Source organism: Dermacentor albipictus, chromosome 10 (genome assembly GCF_038994185.2).
Source record: "Dermacentor albipictus isolate Rhodes 1998 colony chromosome 10, USDA_Dalb.pri_finalv2, whole genome shotgun sequence".
NCBI classification, from domain to species: domain Eukaryota; kingdom Metazoa; phylum Arthropoda; class Arachnida; order Ixodida; family Ixodidae; genus Dermacentor; species Dermacentor albipictus.
In genome coordinates, this window is record NC_091830.1 from 28,199,952 (window position 1) to 28,223,680 (window position 23,729).

General features: G+C 42.5%; 1 protein-coding gene across 4 annotated transcripts in view; it reads right to left on the reverse strand.

The window, feature by feature from the left end:
• Positions 1–6,358: 6,358 nt before the first annotated feature.
• The window catches only part of LOC139050392 (uncharacterized PE-PGRS family protein PE_PGRS10-like), a 28,309-nt gene continuing 10,938 nt past the window's right edge, over positions 6,359–23,729 (reverse strand). For 2 of the 4 annotated variants that reach the window (XM_070526690.1, XM_070526687.1), the window contains 8 exons: positions 23,590–23,676; positions 18,908–18,994; positions 16,935–17,006; positions 16,769–16,840; positions 13,456–13,542; positions 12,952–13,023; positions 12,178–12,228; positions 6,359–6,564 (listed from right to left, as the gene is read on the reverse strand). In XM_070526690.1, the coding sequence (XP_070382791.1) occupies positions 6,548–6,564; positions 12,178–12,228; positions 12,952–13,023; positions 13,456–13,542; positions 16,769–16,840; positions 16,935–17,006; positions 18,908–18,994; positions 23,590–23,676 (545 nt within the window). In that variant the 3' untranslated portion in view covers positions 6,359–6,547. The remainder of the gene's footprint in view (positions 6,565–12,177; positions 12,229–12,951; positions 13,024–13,455; positions 13,543–16,768; positions 16,841–16,934; positions 17,007–18,907; positions 18,995–23,589; positions 23,677–23,729) is intronic. The other 2 variants (XM_070526688.1, XM_070526689.1) reach the window with 2 other exon arrangements.

Below are 23,729 nucleotides of genomic sequence, written 5' to 3' on the forward strand. Positions count from 1 at the left end.
TGGCGTGTTGTTTGGAACAATATAAATCTAATGAATCACTTGTAATTAATTTTCGTGTTTAGGTATTTTTGTAATTGAAGGATTACTTTCGGGACTCGGCAGCGCTCATTTTATTTCAATTACCTTTTTTCGCTACTGAGTTACGTGCAACCAGTTACTTTCTTCAGGAGACGAGCTGTAAAAAACGACGATGCTTTGTGAAACGGAATTTGGCGGATAGTACAGTAGAACACCTAAGATCACTCTGTCCTTGTTTTACAGCGCTAATGTTGTTCGACTATTATTAGCTAGCATATTACCCAGTAGCATCTAAGTGCATCAGCACTGTCATCGCCATCATTTTGCGTGGTAATGGTTTAAGACCTACCTAGGCACTTTCGTAAGGAACAATACATATTGTAACGTCTGCGCTCCTACTTCTTCAATCGTCGTCAACCCCGAGGAGAAACCTGGTCCACTATATACCTATAGCGACGTACGCATTGCAGAGCCTCATTGCACAAAGTTAACATGTGGCATCAGGCGGTGCAGGCCGCCTTTGAAGAAAATTGATTGCTTATGGCGAACGCCGTTGAAAGTGTGCTTGCATGGAACTGCTCTCAATAAAAGTAGCCCACTTATGAGTTCATAAAAACTGCTACTTATTCCCTTCAAACAACAGCCACGCCCGAAGGACAGCTGTCAGAAGAGTTATCCACATTTTCTTTTATGTAGTGTTGTCCAAGGCGGCTAGCATAAGTTTGCGCATACGCATAATGGCGTGATAGGCAAATTGAACAGGTGAACAATCCATTGCTCACATGTTTTTACAGAGCTCAAGGGGACACAATGGCTGTAGGAACGATTGCTCGCGAGATCGATGTAAGGAGCTCTGTGTTACAATAGTAACCAAAATTGTTTTCTTGAAGCATCCAATGAGTTTAAACGCATATCTCTTGCTTTAAAGCGAAAAGACATCAAACTGTGAAATCAAAACAGTCTGCTAAACACCGTTTTTCCATCAATATTGAATGAGGAGACTATAAACAGAGGGGCTCACTTTTTTAATCACGACCATACAAAACCAACAGGCAAGGAAGCCAATGAAAGCATAGGGTTTATTAGCTCCGGCTGAAAGTGAAATGTATTAAATCGTGAAAAAAATGCAAGACCAAATTGGACAAAAAGATAACTTGTCGCCGCTGGGGGATGAACCCACAACCTCCTCATTACGCGTGCGTTGCACTACCATTTGTGCTACGGCGACCGCCATCAACACGTCCACTATGTTACGTATTTATGTGTACTAGGTCTAGCCCTGGGAATATTAGCCAACGCCACTCAAAGCCGTGGTGGGCGGATGGGGAACTTCCTTTTTGCCCAACGTCATGACGTAAACGTCTGCTTTGGAGACCAGGCGAGTGCCTAATAAACCCTCATATGCTATTTAATGGCAGCAAGGCAAGACCCTCGCTATGAAGGAACCAGATGAATGCAAACAGAGTGACTCTTTTTTTTTCCTTGTTAATCAAGTGCATATAATACGACACTCTTCCAGTATTGAAACTACTACTTATACTCAACCATGGTTAAGTAAAGAATCACGGACCTATCTGAATCGAATTTCTCCACTGGTCGAAAAAACGTGACTAAGAGCATGATGGGCAGGCAAGAAGGTGAAAGCTCGAGAAAAGTAAATTGGTTTATTCAAGGCTGCCCAAATAGAATCAGCGAGGGCTGAACCCAAGTTCGGCAGTAACACTGGCCTCAACCTATTGTGAAAACTTTCATGCTTCGCGTGCGATTATGCAATCCATCGTGCATGTTTTCAGCGGCATAAGATAATGTCGCTAGCACGTCTTTGATTGTCGTGTGAGTCACAGGAGTGAGAAGGAGGTTATTTTTCGCACTCGAATCTCTCTTTCTACAACACATTTTTTATTGTTTATCATGCTTTTTCCTGTGCTTGACGTCGACGACAGTTCAATGAGTGTATTGTATAAGACGACAATATAGTTGTTACTTTTTGACATGATAAAGCGCTGTTTACTGAACCAGCAGACATGTATGGATGCTTCAATTCCGCCGTGGCCCAATAAATATCTTTGCGTGGGCCATAAGTTCCACAGCCCTAGTTTAGCTGAATTCCTAGGTAGCTTTTTGGTACATGTATTAGAACACATCAGATGATTTGTTCGTTTGTAACGCTATCTCACTACGAATTGCTTGTATTCTCAAGTTCTATCGATAGTTTTTATCAAGTGTGTGCTCCACGCCAGCTCTTTAGCTCCATAACAAGACCCCCCCCCCATTTATATTTAGAAGCGAACTAGCCGCTAGCGAACGAGAAGTGAAAAGAAAAAAGTATGAACTGCGTCATACTTTTCCGAACGGCCTTTCTTGAGTCTCTCGCTTCAGTGACCTGCAGTAAATTTCTTCAACCAGATACTTTCTCATCATTAACTACAGATCAATTTAAGTATTATAAGCAGGATACTTTCGATAACCATTAAAGAATGGGTACACATAAGCATATATATTAGGCATGTTCAATGCGTTGTACAGTGATACATGTTGTTTCGCGGCCACAGATGTCTCCTCGGTGATTCGGTGGCGAATGGTGTCAAGAATTGCAGGAAATGTCCATAATCTTGTAGGGGAGGAGGAGTTTCTAAGACATAGTGTTGGTGGAGCTGCGAAAATGAATAGTTTTTAATCAATAAGAATAGTCCTATTTTGTTTACTAACGGACATATGAGAATTTCGCCGCACAATTCCCTGCCTATTTTTTGTGACCGCTGCGACAGCTCAAAATGAAACCAAATTACGGTTTATGAAACGTTACAGGGGCATTTAAAAGCTTTTTTTATGTAGCTCAGTGTTGTATTATACCATGGAACAAGTGATCCTCTGCAGCACTTTCTTCAGCAGATGCTCTAATACACCTTAGCTATTTGTTCTAAAGCAATATAGCACGGGTTAGCTTTGTTACTCGTGCCCTTCTACAAGAAAATCCGAAGTCATGATACACGAAAGTGTAGAATACACCACTGCAGAACACATTAACCCCCCCCCCCCCCCACATTCGTTGATACATTTTCTCAAAATAACATGTGTCCTTCCATCAGCGTTTTCGCCAAGTAGGTGGGCGCGCAATTTCCACAAGCCACATACGAGCGCTATGCACTTATCGGTCTTTTGCGTGAAACCGATGCCAAGCAGTCGGGAACAAAATTGCGTAAGTGGTCGCTCGGTTTAACAGCAGCCCCAAAGAAGTAATTTCTCAGCGATGGTAACAAAGCAGTGTGGAGCGCTGTTATAACATCCAAAATACCTGTCTACCCATTATTCGGCCATTTCTTCTCTTTCTTAGAAGTTACTTTTGCACTTCCAGCTACTGTTAACATGACTATAAAATACAACCCACTCACCTTACTGACATGAGTGCTTTGACTGACCATCGCTTGTGTGTCTCTATAGATTGCCCTGCATGGAAGCTACGTGCCCCGAATAACAACTGCCATGACTGCAGGGCATTCAAAGTACAAGATATCATTTTTAACAGGCGCGCACCAAGCTCATGACGCACAGAGATCTGTGCATGAGCATGACAAATGCTACGACACTCGGCTTGTTGAGCTCATGTAAGAGCTTTCGGGAGGCCGAGGATATTGCGAGTCAAACGGTTCTAAGGTGACCCGCTGCCACAGGTCAGTCTAAGCTAACATGCAAACTACGAACGCATGTTAAAGTGCATGTAAATGCTGTTAGGCCTGGTGGCCAGTGCCAACCCAGAAATCAGTGACAGCAAACTGTCATATCCCGTATGCTCTACCGGGATAGGTTAGGATACAGACGTTGGGCTCGATCACCTGGCAACATAATCATGTAAACAAATTTTCTTTACCTCGTAGGGTGTGAATGCACACGAGTTTAGCTGCATGAATTGATGTCAAGTTGAAGACGTTTCTGGCAGAGACGGTGGCGTAAGACAGCGCCAATCTGCTGCATGGGAAGTACAGCAGCCTCCAGCTGTGCAAAACTGTTCACAGACAGTGGGCCAACACCCTAATTTCACTCGTGGTTGAGTGAACACTCTCGCAGCGTCCTGCACAAGCTCCACCTATGCACTTGTGATACGCTTTTGTAAGTAGTACACATCAGCGCCCCAACAAGTCCGCTCTTTCCTCTCTGCACAAGCGAAGGCGAACAGGCTTCAGATATTGTAAAAACATTCTTAATGTTCGTGAAAGCCCCACAGCAGTTCAAGCAACGCTTACAAAACAAAGCATCCTCTGTTGTGCTCATCAATTGCCGATTTTGGTGGCTGTTTCAGTTTTTCTAAATGTTGCAAAAATGCCGCAACGAGAAAGAAACGCAAGAATCGAGTGCGAAGAAAAACATCTTCTTTGTGGCTTCTTCCATATTATTTCAATATATGCATATGCCTATATATATTTGAGAGTTTCGTTCTATAAACCGCCTCTAGACAGTGAATAATCTAAAATTGAAATCACGAATCTTTTTCCTATAATTCTAAGTGACCGACTGCCTTCACTAATATATATTGCAAACGCCCCTGCATACGTAGTGGGTTTTGAATACGAGCCTGAGTGGGTTGCTGTCGACATTTGAAACCCATAAATTGACCATGAGAATGCAGTTGAAGTTGCGCATGAAAAATAAACGAATAACGCAATCATAGAATAACGCAATCTCCGGCAAGGAAAGGAATTTCTAAAGTCTTTTATTGCCTTTCATGGTTGTACCCAATATCTAAGTAGGGGCAGATGCGTGAGGAATTCAAGTTGTGTACACAATCAGATAAGACAAAACTTTTTCTTGGCAGTATCGGCGACGATAAAGTTTTCCAAGACGTCGACAAGCTGACGATGCCATTATGGCACTATTATAACTTAAGACCGTGGCAAGGTTGTCGTGTGCTTAAGCCTCCCATGCGGCTTGAAAATGAGATCACTACCAACCTGCGTTTGGCATCACTGCCAAATTTAGGACATGCCTGACGCAGCACCACCATCCTGCTTGCATGATCTAGCCTCTCCGTCACCTAGGGAGCAGAACTCATGAAATGTGTAAAAGTGTAATCACACCCACACACACACACACGCACACAAACACACACACGTACGCACGCACGCACACACACACACGCACGCGCGCACGCACACACACACACACACACACACACGTACACACACGCACGTAGTGAATCACTTTCTCGTCCATTAGTTGCTGATCATTGAGTCCATTGCTTCATACGCCTCCCATACATTCTATGCCTCACCATTCACTCGCCAAATTTTGTGTATGACGTGTACTGTTCATGGTAATTCAAAAAAGCACTTGTGAGATTTCACAAACTGAAAACTAAAAAAAGAGAACGGCCGTCTATTCTTTCAAGCCCTGTGAAAAAGGCAACACAGAGGTGTCAAAGTTTATTGTTTCTTTGCTGAGAGGGTTCAATCGAGTGAAAATTTCGACGCATTTAGCGAAAACTCGTGAATTCTGTTCAGGGAAGTAGACCCATACAAGTGGGCCGCCAACATTAGATATTCGTTTGATTGTCACGATGCTCTCTTAAACATCACTGGATTTAATGAACAATAGTGTGCGTAATTGCTGTAGGATTTACAGATTTGCTATGCACACTGGGGGAACTTCAAACGGGTTCGATGGAATTATTGCACCTGCGGAACTGAAGTTGTTAGAAGTAGGTAACCGCTAACGTGACGTTCCCGAAATATTGTCTGTCCGGGAGGAAATCTAAAACTTCAAGCGGCAAAATGAATTCTATGACTTAGGCACTGTTAAAATTAAACGAGCAGAATTTACGTCATTTAAATCGAAATTCAACGAAATTTTCATTCAGATGCCTAAAGCAATAATGTAAATCTACAAAGGTTTGCATAACGAAGTAAAGCGTGCATGTTTAAGGCATCGGGGCAGATTATGACAATAGGCATTCTTATGAACTTTTGGAAATTCTAAGATAAATAGAAATTGAAAGAAAGAAGCAAGCTTTTCTCAATTTCTTGGTAATGCTTTTTACACGTGTTTTATAACCTAATTTCCCAAACAGCTTCGACTGTATGTGGAATATATGAAAATATTGCTGCTGTTATCAGAGTGCTCTGACCTAAATATTGTAGCTTCAAAATCGATATCTATAATCCGAAACTTGTTAACGATTTTAGTGCTGTTCAGAAGAAACATTCTGAACTTAAGCTACACCGATCCTCTTCAAGCCGGTTTTCAACAAGTGATAATTTGTGTGGTGCTTCGTAACCTAAAGTCATTGCATTTGCTTTTACTTTTTTTTTTCAATCAATAAATATTCAGCCACACTGCAACATATTTCAGCAGCATTTTAATGTGCCAGCAATACATTTAGGGAACATTACAGTGCAATAGAAGACAACTGCTGTCTCGCAATTGGTGCTAATAAGGCTGTCACATTTTATTCAACCACGCGAGCAGGTTGTAGATGGTTTCTTCGTGGCTCCAGAATACGCTGAAGCTGCTGCAGAAGGGAGAGCAGTGGCAATCTTCAGAGTATATTGAAGCCTGAAATGAGAATTAAGGTTACTTAGCGGTCACTGGCACTTTATGAAGATGTGAGCCAACGCGTTACTCACATGGCTCTGTTTACATTTGCTTCTTTCTCCTTGTAGTGTTAGAGCTAAATAAGTTATCGCCGTCGTCTGATCAACTTCCTTGATTGAATAAGTTCTTACGAAATCAACAAGGCGCGTTCCGTTGAATAACTTTACTTTCTGGCCGCCAAAACACAGAGGTGCCCACGACAGCAGATTTCTGTCACGTACGCCATAGAACCGTAAGAATAGACTATGGGATATTTTATCCCCTTCTATGTTCGGCTGTAACACTGGCCCTTTCAATGCGTGCACGCCGCTTCTGCGAGATTCCCGGGAGTTCTCATCGCTAAGAGATCGGAACTTTAGGCCAAACGATTATTTCTTTTTCTTGCCTCCCTATAGTACCTGTTTAACACATAATCACCAAATATGGGTCTAGAAAAATTGAGTTCGTACATTTATTGTGCCTATAACTGTTTATGTCACTCTGGGTCCGTGTATTGAATTTTCCGCCCCAAAAAATTTATTTATTTTTTCGTGTTTTTCACTAGCCTTGGTTTGTTTGCAATATTACCAATGGCTGGAGAACTTGAGCGAAGGCGGCCAATTATTACCACAAACCCGTGTAACAACGCTTACTAACAGCTTTGCGCCAGACGAGATTATCAAAGTGAGAAGAGTCCAGACTGCGCTACGCGACGATAGACTCAAAGGTGATCTGGCGTTCTTGCGTGTCCACTTGATGTTCTTCGCCGACATAATCGGGAAACTTGACTGCTCGGCCGCACTTCTGATCCAGAATGTGTCGTGTATTTGGGATGTTTCAGAGAATAATAAACGCCGCCCAGAATGCAATTGATGCTGGTAGAGTAAGTGTGAAGCTTCAGTCTGTCTGGAATGAAAATCCCATGTTTTCTTTGCTGAAAGAACTGTCAGGGGTTTCTGAACGGCGAACATTCTGGAGTTGCAGAGTGCGTTGAGTCATCAAACGTTCCGAAGTGCACATACATCCCGATAACTTGAGTGGATGTTCAGCATTTCTTTTCTGCTTAGAAAGCAATACTCAATTAAAAAGACGCAACGAGAAAACTGAAAAAGTTGTAATGGCTTTTGCTTCTTTCCTTATTTTACAACTTTTTCTTATGATGTCTATTTAGGTAAAATTTCATATAACTTTTGTAACGTACGCAGCTTGCCTCATTGTTTATCAAGAAAAATACAATAATTTTTCCCTAAACAGAGATTCAATGGGCGATGTTCCCATAGCACATCATAATGTAGCCTCAAAGGCGCAGCGAAAGTTGCTAATAATTAACGCAATACATGTCTAAATGTATGCATTTGGTGCCAATTTATGCCTTAAGTGGCAGTTTTACTTCCCATTACAGGCGCCTAAAATTGCATTTTCTTCTACCTAAGCATCCTTTCTACTAGCCACTCACGAGCAGTTGAGTTTCGGGGGGCTGTGATTACGGGAACCTGTCAATAATTCTTTTACACGAATTGAGAACGGCCCCGTCTGTCAAGTCACAGATAGCGCTGACAGCGTACGACTCACTCGTCCTCCGTGGTAACGAAACTCGTTTCCAACCATGCGGAAATGTTGAAGCCAACGGTGGCCTGATCCATTCCGCTTTCACGTATTTCCTGACCAGCTACCGATGGACAGACGTGCATATTGGGAAATTGCAGTCTCACGGCCTCACTCAGCCCTGAAACCACACATTGAGTAAGGTCCGGCTGGCGTGTGCATTTCTAGCTCATGCAAACGTTACCCAGATGGGCAATAATCTTCGGTAGAGTGTCGGGTTGGCATGCATCAGCTAACATTCAAAGAGTCGCTTGCTTCAGCAATACCCGCGGTTCAAGTTAACAGACTCGGGTCTTTGGGTCAGCGCAACAACCAAAAATGCAAAAAAGCTCACCGCTTTCTTAGTGGCATCGCTCTTGCTACACGAATAAAGCAGTCACCTTGATGTATCTGCCAGCCCCCTTGACTCCAATAAGCGACTGATTGCAAGTGATGCTGTGTCATACCTTCTAAATACTAAATCTAAATTTGCTCACTCTTCACTAGATTAGTTAGCCTGGTTTGCTGTATAATTAAGATAACTTCACCCGTTCACCCAGTCACTCCGTTTTAATCTCCTGGTAGCGTTTATACAGTAAATGGTAGACGAAACGGCCCCAAATTAATTTTACTGAAGGTTTGACACGCACAATTTTTACCCATAATATTATGGCTTGATCTGCCGCAATATCACTAAACCTCAAATTTTTGCAGGTAAAGCAGATAATATGGACACAGTCATGAGCAGACAAGACTGTAAGCGAGACCGGCCCATATTGAAGTCATCAAAAGATGTTTTCATGAGGACTAAACGAGTCTCACCCATGTCTTATCCATGTCTTATCCCTGAAAAATCTTATTTATTGCACATTCTTGTGTAATCTTAAACAACGTGATGTTTTGCTTAATTATTGCTAACATATTTGTTTCTGCTTTTCCGCTATCTTAAACTTTAGTTACATCAGTACGTTCTATATTTTAAACACGTTTTAACTAGAGGTCTCACCTACAGCTATTCGCTTGGTACATCTTTCTTTACTATATAAGAATGTTCTAATAGTAATAGTCGAAGGACTAAATTGCAAAAAAGAATAAGAACGAAAAGCACCGCACCTGAGTTGCCGCTAACAATGACAGAATTAGCATGAAAACTGGCACTCTAAGCTATGGTGCCTTTAATATTTTTGTTACGTGTGAGGGACACTTACCTAAAGTTACCGCAACAAAATGTCAGCCTGCTTTCAAACAAAGACAAACGCACGTGTTTAACTGCATAAACCATTACATCTGCAGCAGTTTGGGCAGCTACAAAGACAAAGAACGCGCAGCTGCAGTCCGGCAACGAAATAAATCATTATAGGTCACAGGTGATCGGCAGCTCTAACGCCGAGACCTCTTTCTGATAACGCCACTTTATTAGGACTAACATTAAAATATTAGTTTTTTTTACAGGCAAGAGCGTTGCAACATTCGTTCTTGTTCTTCTTTTTACACACTGGAAGAATGAAGTGGTTTAGGACTCGAACAAACAGTGGTCTAAGGTCTGTGGCCTGCGCGAGTGCACGCAAACATGCTTTAAATGTGTAAATCGATCTCCAAGAATTAAGCTAGGGCAACTGCTTCCTCTTAAGGGCAAGACACGTCCGACGAAGTTGCTCGTACATTTTCGAGAATTAGTGCCATATGGCTGATCTCTAGCTAATCATGCCGCGAGTCAAAAGCATCCACCGTATTTGTACGCAGTGTTCGCGCCTTAACGGTTTTCCCAATAGGCTTAGGGGAATTTTGGTCTGTTCCGCGACGGTTCTTTTTCCATTTAGCAACTTACTTAAGGGATAGACGGAACAATTTGGTGACATTTTTTTTTACTTCGAAGTAAAGAAAGGTGCTTCGTACGGAACTTTTTAGGCCGCACTTTATTATTCACGATCTGCAGAAAGCTGGCGGAAAGTGGCTGTACGGAGCGGGAGCTAAGTGATCACGCGCACGTAGCCGCATACTGTACTGACAGAGGTCATACGTTGCGGCAAATTGCGACCAAAAAATACTTCGCTTTGGGGTTACAAATTGCATGAGCTCTCTTCATTCTTTAGAAACTCATTAGAACGGGTCTTAAAGCAGTGGTTGCGGCTCTTTTCCAAAATAAGTTCAATTGCTTGACTTTAGCAGGTGTAGCAGTAAATACGTTATCGTGTGTAATAAATTTTATTTTGTGATACGGAGAACTGCAAGTTAATAATACGACATGCCATCTCTAAAAAGTACAGTACATGTTACAACAGGGCTCATTCCTACGAATCTGTACTTGTTGCGTGTGTTTCAGAAAATTAACTCTGCAAGAAGTTTTAAAGTGGAACAGGAGGAAGAACTCCTATTGTTTTACGTGTATAAAGGTCACGTAATTGTCACTGGCCGTGGTGAGAACATGTAAAATCACGTGCCGCAGAATTTATTTTTTTTCCTGGAAAAATTTCCCGCATAACGCAGACCAAGCGCGTTGTCGTGTCCACGAAAATCAAGTTACCCCTTTCCCTTTGAACGGTCCCGAATTTTTACCTTAGTGGTAAACACAAAATATCACTTGTCATTCGTGGTTTTGTTTGGTAAACATATGAGTAAACTTAAAGCTTTCTGCACCCTCCCAGTAAACTTATTCTTTATTCAATACATGCGCGCATACTAGATGAACGTAAAACGTTTCCATAGAAGTGTTGCACCAGTTTAGTTCATTTTACACTGTTCCAAAGTACCTTTATTGTGTAACGGTCACTCGACAGTGTTATGCGAAAAATGTTTAGTGGCTTCACAATAGGATTTAAGAAAAAATGTGCTGATTTTTTTCTGTCAGTTTGGCTACACAATAAGAAAAGTTGGCGACGTTGGAAGTTCTGCGCAGTTGCTTTCGATTGACGTAATGATTGTTCGCAGAGTGAATTAGAAAGTTACTCCGTCGTTAGAGTCCAGTGAAAGCTGAAAGATACACGATACACGTTTTCGACACAAACGTGCACTTCGTAACCGCACTGCGTATTAAGGGACAAGTAAGCTAGATGGCCGGTACGATCGTACAGCGAAAAGCTCGTCCCACAGTGTGGCAGTGACACAACTCACTGCACATTTATAATTTTGTTAGGTTGCAGAAGTCCCATGTAAATATGTATTTACAACATTTACAAGAGAGAACAGATGCGTAAATAAGATGGCTGTCGAGACCAATTCCACCTCTACACGTTAAATGGTCTTCTGACTGGTTCCACTCTTGGTTGCTCAGTAACATGGTTGCCCCTTGGCACACTGCTTCCTTCCTCGACGAACATTCTCACTGAATGTGCTCAATACGAGTTCGTCCGGGCTCACATGGCACGTTAGATTGCCGGCTCCCAGCTCACTGAGTCTCAGGCCGCGTAGAAGGTCCAGTACGACGAACGACATCGGGACGTTGAATTTTCTCCTGGCTCCGTCGCCCTCCTATGGACACCATGTCCCCTCGTCGGCCTGTCTGCAGAGCTGCTGCCGCGCCACACAGGACCCTACACGATGTTGCGTCAGCTTGGCGACGTGAACTACGAGGTTGCTCCGCTGGATTCACGTGTCCCTACAGACCTTGTGCATGTGTCCCGGCTGAAGCCTTACTTTGCCATGAGTTCACTACCCTTATAGTTAGCGCCGAGACAGCCCCTTTACAGGCGGGGGTTGTGTTACTGCGCAGCCAAGAGTGGCGCCAAATTCAGAAGAAGACGATTTGACGGGTAGGTATGGAATCGGTCTCGACAGCCATCTTGTTAATCTTGTTTACACCTCGTTGGCTCTCTTGTAAATATTGTAAATACATATTGATATTTGACATCTGCAACGTAACAATATGTACTGAAGAATTATGGGGTCTTTAGGGCATAAAAAAAACAGATGTAGCGTTCAGACCACTCGGGGAATTTCGTAACTGGATAGCAATCGTAGTGGGAAGGTAAAATAATTGCACTTTAGTTGATCAGAGCAGAAATAGGCACCAACCTTTCTTTCCACCTGCCACCTGCTTTACGAGTTTTTCCACAAATCCGCCACCTAGGAGTCGGCAAGGAAAAAACACACAAAATAATAACGCTTAGTTTTTCACAACCCAGAAAAATACCCTTTGCCTATGTGTCCGACATTGCATTAGGCAAAGAGCTTTATATAAATTTTAGGTCATGTGCTCAATGAGCTATGCGAATTATATGGCTTGAGTTACGTTGTCCATTCCCAAGGCAAAATGTTTGCTAAGGGAAAGCGCCGGAAGCATGGTGGTAACACTCCTACGCTGAAATATACCTGGTGTAAAGAACTAATGCAATCGGAACATGCCCTTCAAAGCTGAATTCCGCCAAAGCTTCTTTAAACATACCTACGTTTAATCTTTGGATATTCTTAGCAAATTCGTGGTATAGTGTGGTCCTTCGGGAATAACATTCTTCAAACGTTTAACTGAAGCTAAGTATGCAACAACTGTCCAGATAGTCGATGTCGGTTTTAGTAGATAAAAATTGATGGCCTGCTTAGTGCAGTGCCCGGCCAACTTCCAGACTACATAAAGCTATTCCCTATATTTCCAGCAGTTCAACATGCATAATATTGGCATTCTGATAGGGTGTTCATTAATTTATATTCTTCATTAGAAGATCAATAGGTTCGCTTCGGTCGTGAAATATGTCTTATAGCCCTCCTATTTGTGGTCCAAGCAGTTCAAGTGAAAGCTTGCCGTTTTCATTGGAAGGAAGAGAGTCGTCACCTACATTCAAACTTACTCACCCGCAGAATTTGAACTGGAGGTGCCAAGGCTTGAACTAACACTGTGCATCAGTCTGTTGAGGAATCCATTCCCTGGATGGCGGTGTTCATAACAACATGAAAATTTAAAAAAGTGAGCCATTCAGCAGTGACAATACCATTGCGCCTTCGTGGAACCGCCAGCTCAGTCTCGGCTTGAATTTTGCTCTTTCATGTTCGCGAAACTCGAAAATATCTGCGAATATATTCATTATGTAGAGCGCATGGAAACTTTTTTTGCAATTCAAGGAAATCCTAAAGCTGGGCAGAATCGTTTTTCATAAAGTGATGAGGCCATGTGTGCATAATAACAAATTACACGGTAAAAATAAGTAATACATTAATTATTATTCTCTCTCATTAAGTACTTTTCTAATGGATCATATAAATCAATAGCTATTTGTATATGGCCGGAAAATAACTATGGAGCGTTACAGCTGCCATGACGTCACGACATAAGATTCCAGTCTGAAGTAAATCACAAACCTCCACTAGTTCCACCAGCATAACTGGAGCTGGGCGAGGTTGACCCTGCGTTTGCACCCCTCAAGTATGGACCAAGGATCCCGCCACCTAGTGATGGTAATACAGAAAAAAATAAAGTTTTCGAAAGAAGAACACTCAGCCTTTTAAGTGATCAATAATATTTCTTTTGTTTAGATAACAATCTATTTGGCGTTTAGTATCAATCTCTAACCTAAAATGTACACGTATTGTTACGGATGTCAAGGATTCATTTACGGCGCGAAGAGCGAAAAGGCTAAAGAACACATAGGACGATCTGAAGCATCTGATGATCACGAAACTCGCTCCGCTCCATTCTCCTCTTCTTGTCTCCTTCGGCTCCGTGTTACTATATAGAGCGAGTGAGTGAGTGTTAACATTATTATACTATATAGAGTAAAATGCGGCATAACTGGTGTTTTCATATTTATTAAAGGCAAAAGTGAATCTGATGTAACCAACGTGTTACAATGTTGGTACCTTTACAAACGGTTACACAATAGCGCAGAAGCAGATCGGCGACGAAAAAAAAGGACGGGACACAGCGCTAACAATTCAGTGTTCATTGCACTAGAGCAGATCATATATATATATATATATATATATATATATATATATATATATATATATATATATATATATATATATATATATATATATATATATACATATATGGCGCTATGTCTGTTCGCCGGGCCGCAGAGTATAGAGTCACACATGGCTTCCTCCAGCCTACACGCACGTTTTCGTCCGCATGGTAAATGCAGTTTCATTACTTCGGCCTACGGTGCTTTTTTTTTTAAACTTCCTAACTGTGATCACAAAGCTGCCACAATAAAGCTATTACTGTGACAAGTTTTGTCCGAGTTTTGAAAGAATCATAGATACTAGGCGTGCTTGCAATTCTGAATACTCATTTGGGTACTTCGCGACTCAGTTGCTCTATTTGAATTTACAAGGAAGTATGTCACAGATAAAGAAATTCAGGCTCTTTTGGAGCAGAGTGATGCTGATTGGTCAGATTGTGATGACCCAGAATTTATCGACAACTCCGCACAGCGTTCGGAGGAGTTCAACTTGGAAAGCAGCGGCTCTGGAGACCGTGATGAGCGAGTGAACCAGCCATTAACCAAACGTTCATTGTGGAAAACGAAAACGTACGAGCATTTATATCGTTCCTTTTTTAGCGCGTGCATGTTCAGTTCAAAATAGATATCTCCCTTAGCCTTTACAATTTGTAGAATTTTTTATCGAAATCTTTTTCTTTTGTCCAGGTTCACAAGCTTTAACTTCAGTGGCGCGGCAGCTGATACTAGCGTGGAAGAACCGCAATCGCCTTACGTGTACTTTTTGGCATACTTGCCAGCAGACTTCTGGAATGCCTGTGCTCCTCTGTCTAATCTGTGTTATGTTCAAGACAGGAGTGGTACATTCGTTAAGATGAATAAAAATGAGATGCGAACCTTTGCAGGCATTCATATAATAATGGGTGTCCCGAAGATAGCACGAGTACGCATGTACTGGTCGCGCCAACAAGTGTGGATGTAATCACGAATGCAATGCAGCGCGATAGGTTTCTTGAGCTTCGAAGCCACCTACACTTTGCCGACAGGCTGTCTGTAATTGACAAAGAACACGAAAATAATAGGGTTTTCCTCGTGAGGTCCATTGTTTACCTTTTCAGAAATCAGGAAAGCACGCCTAGAGCTTCCCCGTTCACGAGAACTCTGCCTGGACGAGCAAATGATTCCTTTCACTGGCATGTACCCAATGCGGCAGTATGTCCCAAGCAAATCGAACAGTGTTGGGCTGAAGAATTTTGTGTTGGCGGCGTCTGACGGCTTAGTTTTGGACTTCGCAGTTTACGTCGAGAAAGGAAGTGTTCCTCGTGCGCACTTGAAAGAATTGGGCCTTGGGGAAGCCGTTGTAAAGAAACTGACTGAAACAGTGAATCCACATGATTTCATCTTTCTCTTTAGCAATAGTCATGTCATAAGAAGCCAACAAACACTGACACCAAGGACAACATAGGGGAAATTACTTGTGCCTAATAAATGAAATAAAGAAACGATAAATTAAAGGACATTACAGTGGATGAAAGAACAACTTGCTGCAGGTGGGAACCAAACCCACAGCCTTCGCATTTCGCGTGCGATGCTCTACCAATTGAGCTAACGCGGCGCCGTTCCCCATACACTTTCTTGGGTATTTATGTGTCCTAGTAGAGCCCTGGAAGTGTTAAGCCAGCGCCACCACTCACAGACCTTGGCGGCGCACGTGGAACGTCCCTTTTGCCGCAGGCGGCACGAGGACGTGATCTTTTTTGGGTGAAGGCAACTGGTCAATAAACCCACACATGCTACCTGAAGGTATCAAAGTTGCCGGATTCGAGACCCTCGTTATGTAAAAAACGAGAAGAAAAGGGGTTAACTGAGGGGCCCGATTTTTATTAGTCATATCATAAGAAGCCAACGAACACTGACACCAAGGACAACATAGGGGAAATTACTTGTGCTTAATAAGTGAAATAAAGAAACGATGAATGAATGGAAATTAAAGTGGTTGAAGAAACAACGTGCCACAGGTAGAAACCGAACCCACAACCTGGGTTCAGGTCCCACCTGCGGCAAGTCTATATATACATATATATATATATATATATATATATATATATAGATACGCACAGTGGCTCTATATATGTACATATACAGTGGGTACAGTGGGACCAACTTCATACTCCTGTTCGATAACAAATCCAAATTTAAGTTTTGGAATATCTCCTTGACGTGTGCCATCAAGCGCATAATACAATTATTACAATGAAAATGGTAACGCGCTAACCACACCTTGCTCATCTGTTTTGCGACCTCAGTAAGCAATCACTACAAGTCATCACCAATAACCGCAAGAAATGTCAGGCTAAGCAATATGTTCAGTGGTTGCAAATGATTCAGGAAACACTAATAAAACCTATTTTTTTTCAAATACCTGCACTATTCCTAAAGAAGAACTTAATTGTTTATTGTTTATTTTCATAACTGCATCGCCGCTTGCCACCTTGACTGAGAAAGTAATAAATTTACTGGAAGCACCTGATGTGAATTTTATTATTTCCCAAACCCTCAATGGTATTTAAAGCAGTTTGAAAAGCGCCCGTGATGCCATCGTCTTTCTTATGTGTGTTGTTTTTTGGCGCAAAATCTTTTCAGTATGCAAGATCACCAACTAGCCCAGCAGTTAACAGTTTGAGTAGCGCCTTCGCTGAAAAAAAAAAGAGCGTTCAAACTACTCTTACCCGGGGAACGAGAAGCGGATGCGGCAGTGTTTCCGCCAGCTCCTCCGAGAATATTGTTGAGAATTGCACGACCTGGCCGTCAGCGTCCATCAATGCGCAAAGAAATACGTTCAGCCATGGCTTCGATAAAGAAAAAGACCATTACGAGCCTTCAAACTATTCTTACCCGAGGAGCCAGAGCCGAGTCCACCAGTGTTTCCGCCAGCTCCTCCGAGAATATTGTTGACAAATGCACCACCTGGCCGTCAGTGTCCATCAACGCGTAAAAATATACGTTCAGCCATGGCTAAGCAATGAACAAATAATTTTGTTAATAGAAACTCTGTCATTTGCTCGATTGCAAGGCTCTCGTAACGACGGATGCAGAAGAGCTTAATATGTCATCCTGTATAACTTTGAAATTGAGTTACAATACGTTTTCTTCACCTCAAATGAAATGTTGAAACTAATGTTACTACGATGCATGCGTCATTTGCTGCACTTCCACTATTTTAGTTTAATAGGTACTGTTTTATTAAGCAGCCCACTCCGATCTCTGTCTATTTGTGGCACAAGAATGCAAATTTGAGAGTGTTATTACTGCAGCCTGCTTTGTTTCAACAAATATTCTCCTTAAAGTTCAAGTAACCACCACATGAACCAAAGTTAAATGGAAACCATGGAAGGCATTAATAAATTTACCTGTGCCTCTTTAAATCAATGTATAGAAATAATATGGAAACGGCAAATTGAATTATTCCGTTTTTATTTATCTAATAGGTCTTGGTCTTCATTTTTGATAGATGTAACAGAACGAATTTTCTTGTTTTTACTATATGCTATTTTCACTTGTACTAATGCATTTCCAACCGCTTTAACGATAATGTTCTCTTATTTATGTCTATTTCTTATTCTAGAGCTCACCGTTTTTGAACAATGGGGCCTCCTACTGTATATGTGAACCGTTTATGTCTCCCTAAAATTTTGAGAATAATATCTTGTTTAAAAACTTCGAATTTTGCAATAGAATATGTGGACAAAAAATAAACAACTTGCCCACGTGGAAGCGAAACCCACATCTTCCCGTTACGCTTGCGCTTTGCTGATTATTTGCCTCAGTAGCACCCCGCAAATTACCTTTCCATGAACTTTGTTTATGCGCGATATCAGCCCTAGGAGACTACGGAGTTACCACAGTAGTGGATGTGCAACATCCATACGCCACGGTAACGTCTCGTTAGAGAGGCGCATGCGTGATGCGAGAGACTTCGGTTGGGTTCCATGCGGTAAGTTAGCTATTCCTGCAGCTTCATTTCCATTTCTGGTAACTTTCCTGCATCTCAGTTTGACATAGACCACTTTTCTTCTATGCTTTGCATGAAATCATCTACAATTTCCTTCATATTGTAACAGGGAGAAAAGACGCTTGACAACATATTGCCAAGATATATTCAACGGGCACAAGGAAGGCACACAAGATGAAGCCAGTGCGTGCGACTCTCGGCGATCGTCGTCTTCGTCAGTCCTCTCATCATCCTTTGCTACTGCAGCGGCTCGTAGCAATATGCATGCGACTAACGAACATTCAGCAGCTTGGCAAGTTTGCCTGATTCTCGTTTCGTAATATTGAAGGAATCCTAGAATCTTGTGCTAAATACTGCAGTTTCTCGTTTTCCGACGTCTATAGATGCTTCACAGCTGCGTTTGTCTCGCACGATAACGGGCCCAAAAATAGAGATTGCTCAGAACGCCACGTTGTCATATTCCACTCACATCCGGTAGCTCAGAATTTTCTAGAACTGTCTCAATTTTATGTTAATTTTTAAGACGCTTGTGTGAAAATGATTACAATGCACTGCATATAATGCGCTGCTTAAGTTACGCATCAGCGCGATCGGCGACAGCAGTCCACTGTTGTCACTCCGGGACTGGTCGTCAAACCCACATAAAATTGGTGTCCACTATGTGAACATATTTCACACTGGCCTACAGAAACTCTAAATAGACGCCATTTGACACTCCTGCTTTGCTACAAAGGAATATTAAAACAGTTCATTAAAAAATATGCATCATCTTCAGTAGATCTTAGGCAACAAGACAACTGTTTCGGCCGGGAAATTTTCCTGATGTATATCACACAAAGAGAAAGCCATTACTAACTTCCAGGAAATCCACCAGTAGAGCCGGTACCGGGAGCACCGAAGCTTCTGGTCACGCTACTCAACACTGTATTGAGTAGTCCGCCACCTGGAAAACAACGGCCGCAATAGCAGCAAAAGAAAATTGCTTGTAATGTTGAGGCATGAATCGACATTTTGTCAAGAATCTCCTGTCACTCGGTACAATTTTTTAATTAGTTTACTAGACTGGAGTCCTAGCAGCTTTGCGTGGTCTAATGTGCCAGGATTTAGATTTTGAGACTTTCTGACAACAAAGATCGCCAAGGAAATCTATATATTGGTAACATCGCGCCTGGTCAAGGCGAATATTGTCAATTTCAAGAGGGGCACCTACCATATGAAATAAGACTGTGGCGACATAGTCCGCGCATATTTCTGCGCACCCTCCGTCTTCCTATCATCCGGCCCAGCATAACACAGCTGCACGCTGGAGTGCGTGGCCGATAAAGCATAGCGCCACCGCCGCGTCAGCCGAGGTATACGTCACCGACGGTGGCTACAAAAACAGTCTACGTTGCTGAGAAGGACTGCTTTCTACCTTCCGCAACTGGGACGAACGTAGCGTTGGTATGCCCGTTAGTTGATTAAAGAGTCGTTACGTTTTTATGTTCGGATTCGTCCTACGGCAGACACGACATCCCACAAGACAAAGAAGCTTCGCTACCTCAATAATCTGCTACGGCCAACCGTTGAAACTTTTGGTTTTCTTTTGTACTGGATAACAATGAATAGAGCAGATTTCTTTTCGTAATGTCTGAGAGCTAAATTGCGTATTCTTTTTATTTTCGGTTACGTTGTCATATACATAGGTAAAAGGTAAGCGCCCACTAAATTAAACGGAAGTTTGTGCTTTCTCGCAGTCAAACAGACATACTGATTACTGCCATGAGGCTGCATTGGATGCACAACATATGCCAATTCACACCGCATGTAGATGATCTCCTTGCTAACATCATTACAATTCGATCACCCATAAAGCTCACAGCCTGAGATCCGGACGGGTTTTTGTAGGTACGGTTCACAGACAACAATAATTGGGAATTTATTGGCGAGAACATATAGGCGAAAATGAGCAATACGGGATTTCAGTCCATGGGAATTCCGCTGCATTATGTACGCTTCCTTGACTGCTCTGAAGAACGACTGAGGCCATAGGGCCATTGTGCTTGATATTCGAGGCTCGCAAGAACCGGATCCAGGCCGTCCAGCACCTGCAGTGCACCCCAAGCAGATGGCGCTTGCATGTCTCTTATCACCATGCTAATGAATTTCATTAGAGACTTGGCTATTTGACTTACTTGCTTTTCTTGACCTTGCACATGATCTGTGCCGTCATGGTGCGTTGGTAGTCCACCGTCATTTGCTGGAGGAGTTAATGCCGGAAGTGCAGGCCAGACATTAAGAGTAGACGTATTCACTAAGCAGCAGACATCGTGTTATCAGTGCGGTTAATCGCCTTGAGAGCAGCCGCTGTAGTAAGTAGAGTATTGTTACAGTGGTATAAGTATTTTTACCAGACGAATATTGTCTGCAGCGGGCTTGACGCCATCGCACTTTGGTGGCGGCAGCTCTGTGCCTTGAGTTGCCTCTTGCCATTTGTTTAAGGGCGTTCAGCTCCGTTTTGTGCCTCGTGCAGTCTTTAGACGATGCTTCATGGGCACCAGATCAAATGGGACGGTTGAAGTCAGTCCCACGGCGCGCATCAGTGATGTACTGCTCCCAGTATTTTGGGCACGCGGTTAAATTTTTGCAATTCCGCTCACATGCCCGATGTTCAAACAGTCGCCATACTGAAGTGGTCTTGGAACAAAACGTCGCACTGGATGACGAAAAAATCCAACTTTAACGTGTGATGCCGAGCTTCCTCCCCTGAAAGTTACCTTCGCACAACGGCGTTCTCCAAGTCGACGGATGTCAATAATAACTACAGCTGCCTTGGTGGGTTTTACGAAAATAGGCAGGTCGTTGTTATTAATTGACTCATCGCCATCAAAAGCCACGCCTGATCAAGTATCGCTGTTATGCGGTATTATCCCAGCATAGTGCATTTTATTCCCAGCTTTGTGGAAGATGAAAAACTGTGAGGTAGCGTAAAATGCAGTGATCATAGGTTAGTGAGGCTAGGATCCACCTCAATATGAAGACAGAAAGAGTAAAATTGGTCAAGAAGGACCAGGCCAGCCTGGACACAGAACGGGTAACAGAAGCAGAACCATTGCAAAGTGTGTACTTTGTAATTGTACTTGCAAAGAAATCAGATTGGCTGGTACTTGCAAAGAAAGGTGCAGCCTTACAACGGAGCGATGAAGATAATATAAAGGTAGTGATTGAAACGCTGAATAGGCTGGCATCAGAAGCAGCAATTGACGTTGCATGTAAGAAACCAAGGCAGTCAGTAGGCAAGCTCTTCCAAGTGACGCATGACCTAATAAACAATGACATTGAATGGATGTGTCCAACTCAAGACATCAGATAGAATTCCCAGAACTGTCAAAACTGATCAACAAAGAGAAAGTCAGGGGTATTCGAAATCGTAACTTGATAAATGCTAGCGAAGCATTAAAATATTGACGCAGCATGAAATCACTGAAAAGAAAACTTAGCATAGGGCAAGCCAAGATGTATGCACTGAAAGATAAGCAGGGGAATATCATCAGCAATCTCGAAGATATAGTAAAAGCAGCGGCAGAATTTTATAGTGACCTGTACAGTACCCAGAGGGGTCAGGATACCTCAATTACAAACACTAATGAACAGGGTTCATAAACTCCTACAACTAGCGATGAAGTCAGAAGGGCCCTGCAAGACATGAAACGAGCAGGAGCGGCAGGAGAAGAAGGAATAACAGTCGATTTAATCAAAGCTGGAGGCGACATCATGTTTGGAAAGATTGCGGGCCTTCATTTGAAATGTCTTGCGACTTCAAGGCTCGTCTAGGACTGGAAGCATGCCCACATTATGCTAATCCACAAAAATGGAGATGTTAAAGAATGGAAAAAATTATAGGCCCATTTACTTCCGGTGTTATATAACATGTTCACGAAGATAATTTCCAATCGAATAAGGCAGCGTCGGACTTCAGTCAACCAAGGGAACAGGCTGGCTTCAGAAAAATATGCTCTACAATGTATCACATCCGTTTCATCAATCAGCTAATCATGTAATCTGCAGAGTACAATCAGCCTCTTTATATGAATTTCATGGATTCCTGAAAAGGCATTACGAAAAGGCATCGGGAAAGAGTTGATGAGACTGTAATAATCTGGGCCACTGAAACTTGGCTACGGTAACAGGGCTAGAGTCTGTGTACGAGGCCGCTCTCTCTGGAGAATGCCGAGAGGTAGCCGAGTGCGAGCTGCCGGTTGTAAGCCTATTGTCAGATCCAGCTCTAGTAGTCCTTGATTATGGCTACGGTGACATGTTTCGCTCATACCGCTGTGTTTGCCGGATAGTCTCAAATTAGGTGTAGGGCCGTCTAGCGGCACATCATTTGACAGTCAGGACGTTCATGGCTCATTGAAGTTGGCTGCTCTTCATCATCTGGGATCGTGGTGATCCGTCAGATGGTTGTCTTTGTCATGTGAAGCTACTGTTTCTTTTTTTGCTGGTGTAGTACCTCTATCGTTCGATCACGTCCGGTGCAAAGGCACAACCCGTTGGAGACAACGGGCCAACTGTTGCCCACCTATTAGAAGCACCTGGGTTAAAGGGTGTTCATTGTATTGCAGTCATAATCGTAAACGCAACTTCATTTTTGGCGGGGCTATAGTTCTGTTGTGGGTACTAATCATTGCCCATACTTCCGTCCTTATTGGTAGCCACGTTGGCCAGACAAATTAACTACACCTTGTCGCCATCCCCTCCCCTTCTTAATCCTCCTTCTCACGACGAATTTGTCCACTCGAGAGTTGGCGACCCTATATATGATCGACGTCATCATTTTTTTCGCAGATTTTTCGCATTTTTTTCGTCAATATGGAATTCACTGCCACTCTCCATTAAATCATCTCCTTCCATTCATTTATTTAAGAGGAAAATTCGTCACCGCTTTTTGGGAAAGTGATTGTGTTGTATATTTTTTACGATTCTGTACGACGAATAATACTCCTTGGATTTGCTTTTCGTGTTTATACTTTGTTGTTATTACTATGATTCGACTTTTTTTGTTAATACTTTCTGTTCCTAGGATTGCTACTGCTGTTGTTAACCGTATTAAGTAAACTTTTTCTATGTATTTTTTGTTGGAGGCCCCTCCTCAATCTTTGACTATGGGACCTCCTAGAGTTGCTTCTGTAAAACATTTCAAACGCTCAATAAACTGAAACTGAAAAAAAAATGTTTGCACCAAAAGTTATATGTATGCTAAAATTCAACCACCAGGTAATTATGAAGAATCCACATTGTGTAGACGCCTAAATGATGCTTTTGGTGGTATTATCGACACCTGTTTCTAAACAGGGCCAGCGCCAATACAAGAGCTTCCTCGCGATTTGATTTTTGCCTTTCAGAAAAGCCACAATAATTGCACATCAAATTTATGCGTGCTCCTTTACAAATACCTCATCCGCCGGTAGCTGTACAGAGGCAGCTGTGTAGGAAGCTGTACAGAAATTCTCTCTGGCGCAACGCAGAAAGGCTGTAATGAACATTGGGTATATTTACCTCCACTGGCAGATCCTGTTGTGCCGAAGTTTCGAGCCGCATTTCGCGCTAGTATGCTCAGAAAATTGCCTCCTGTTGGTTGGGGCCCTTGAAACCATCGAAGGTACAAGTTAGACAATTTACTTAGCACGAAACCTCTT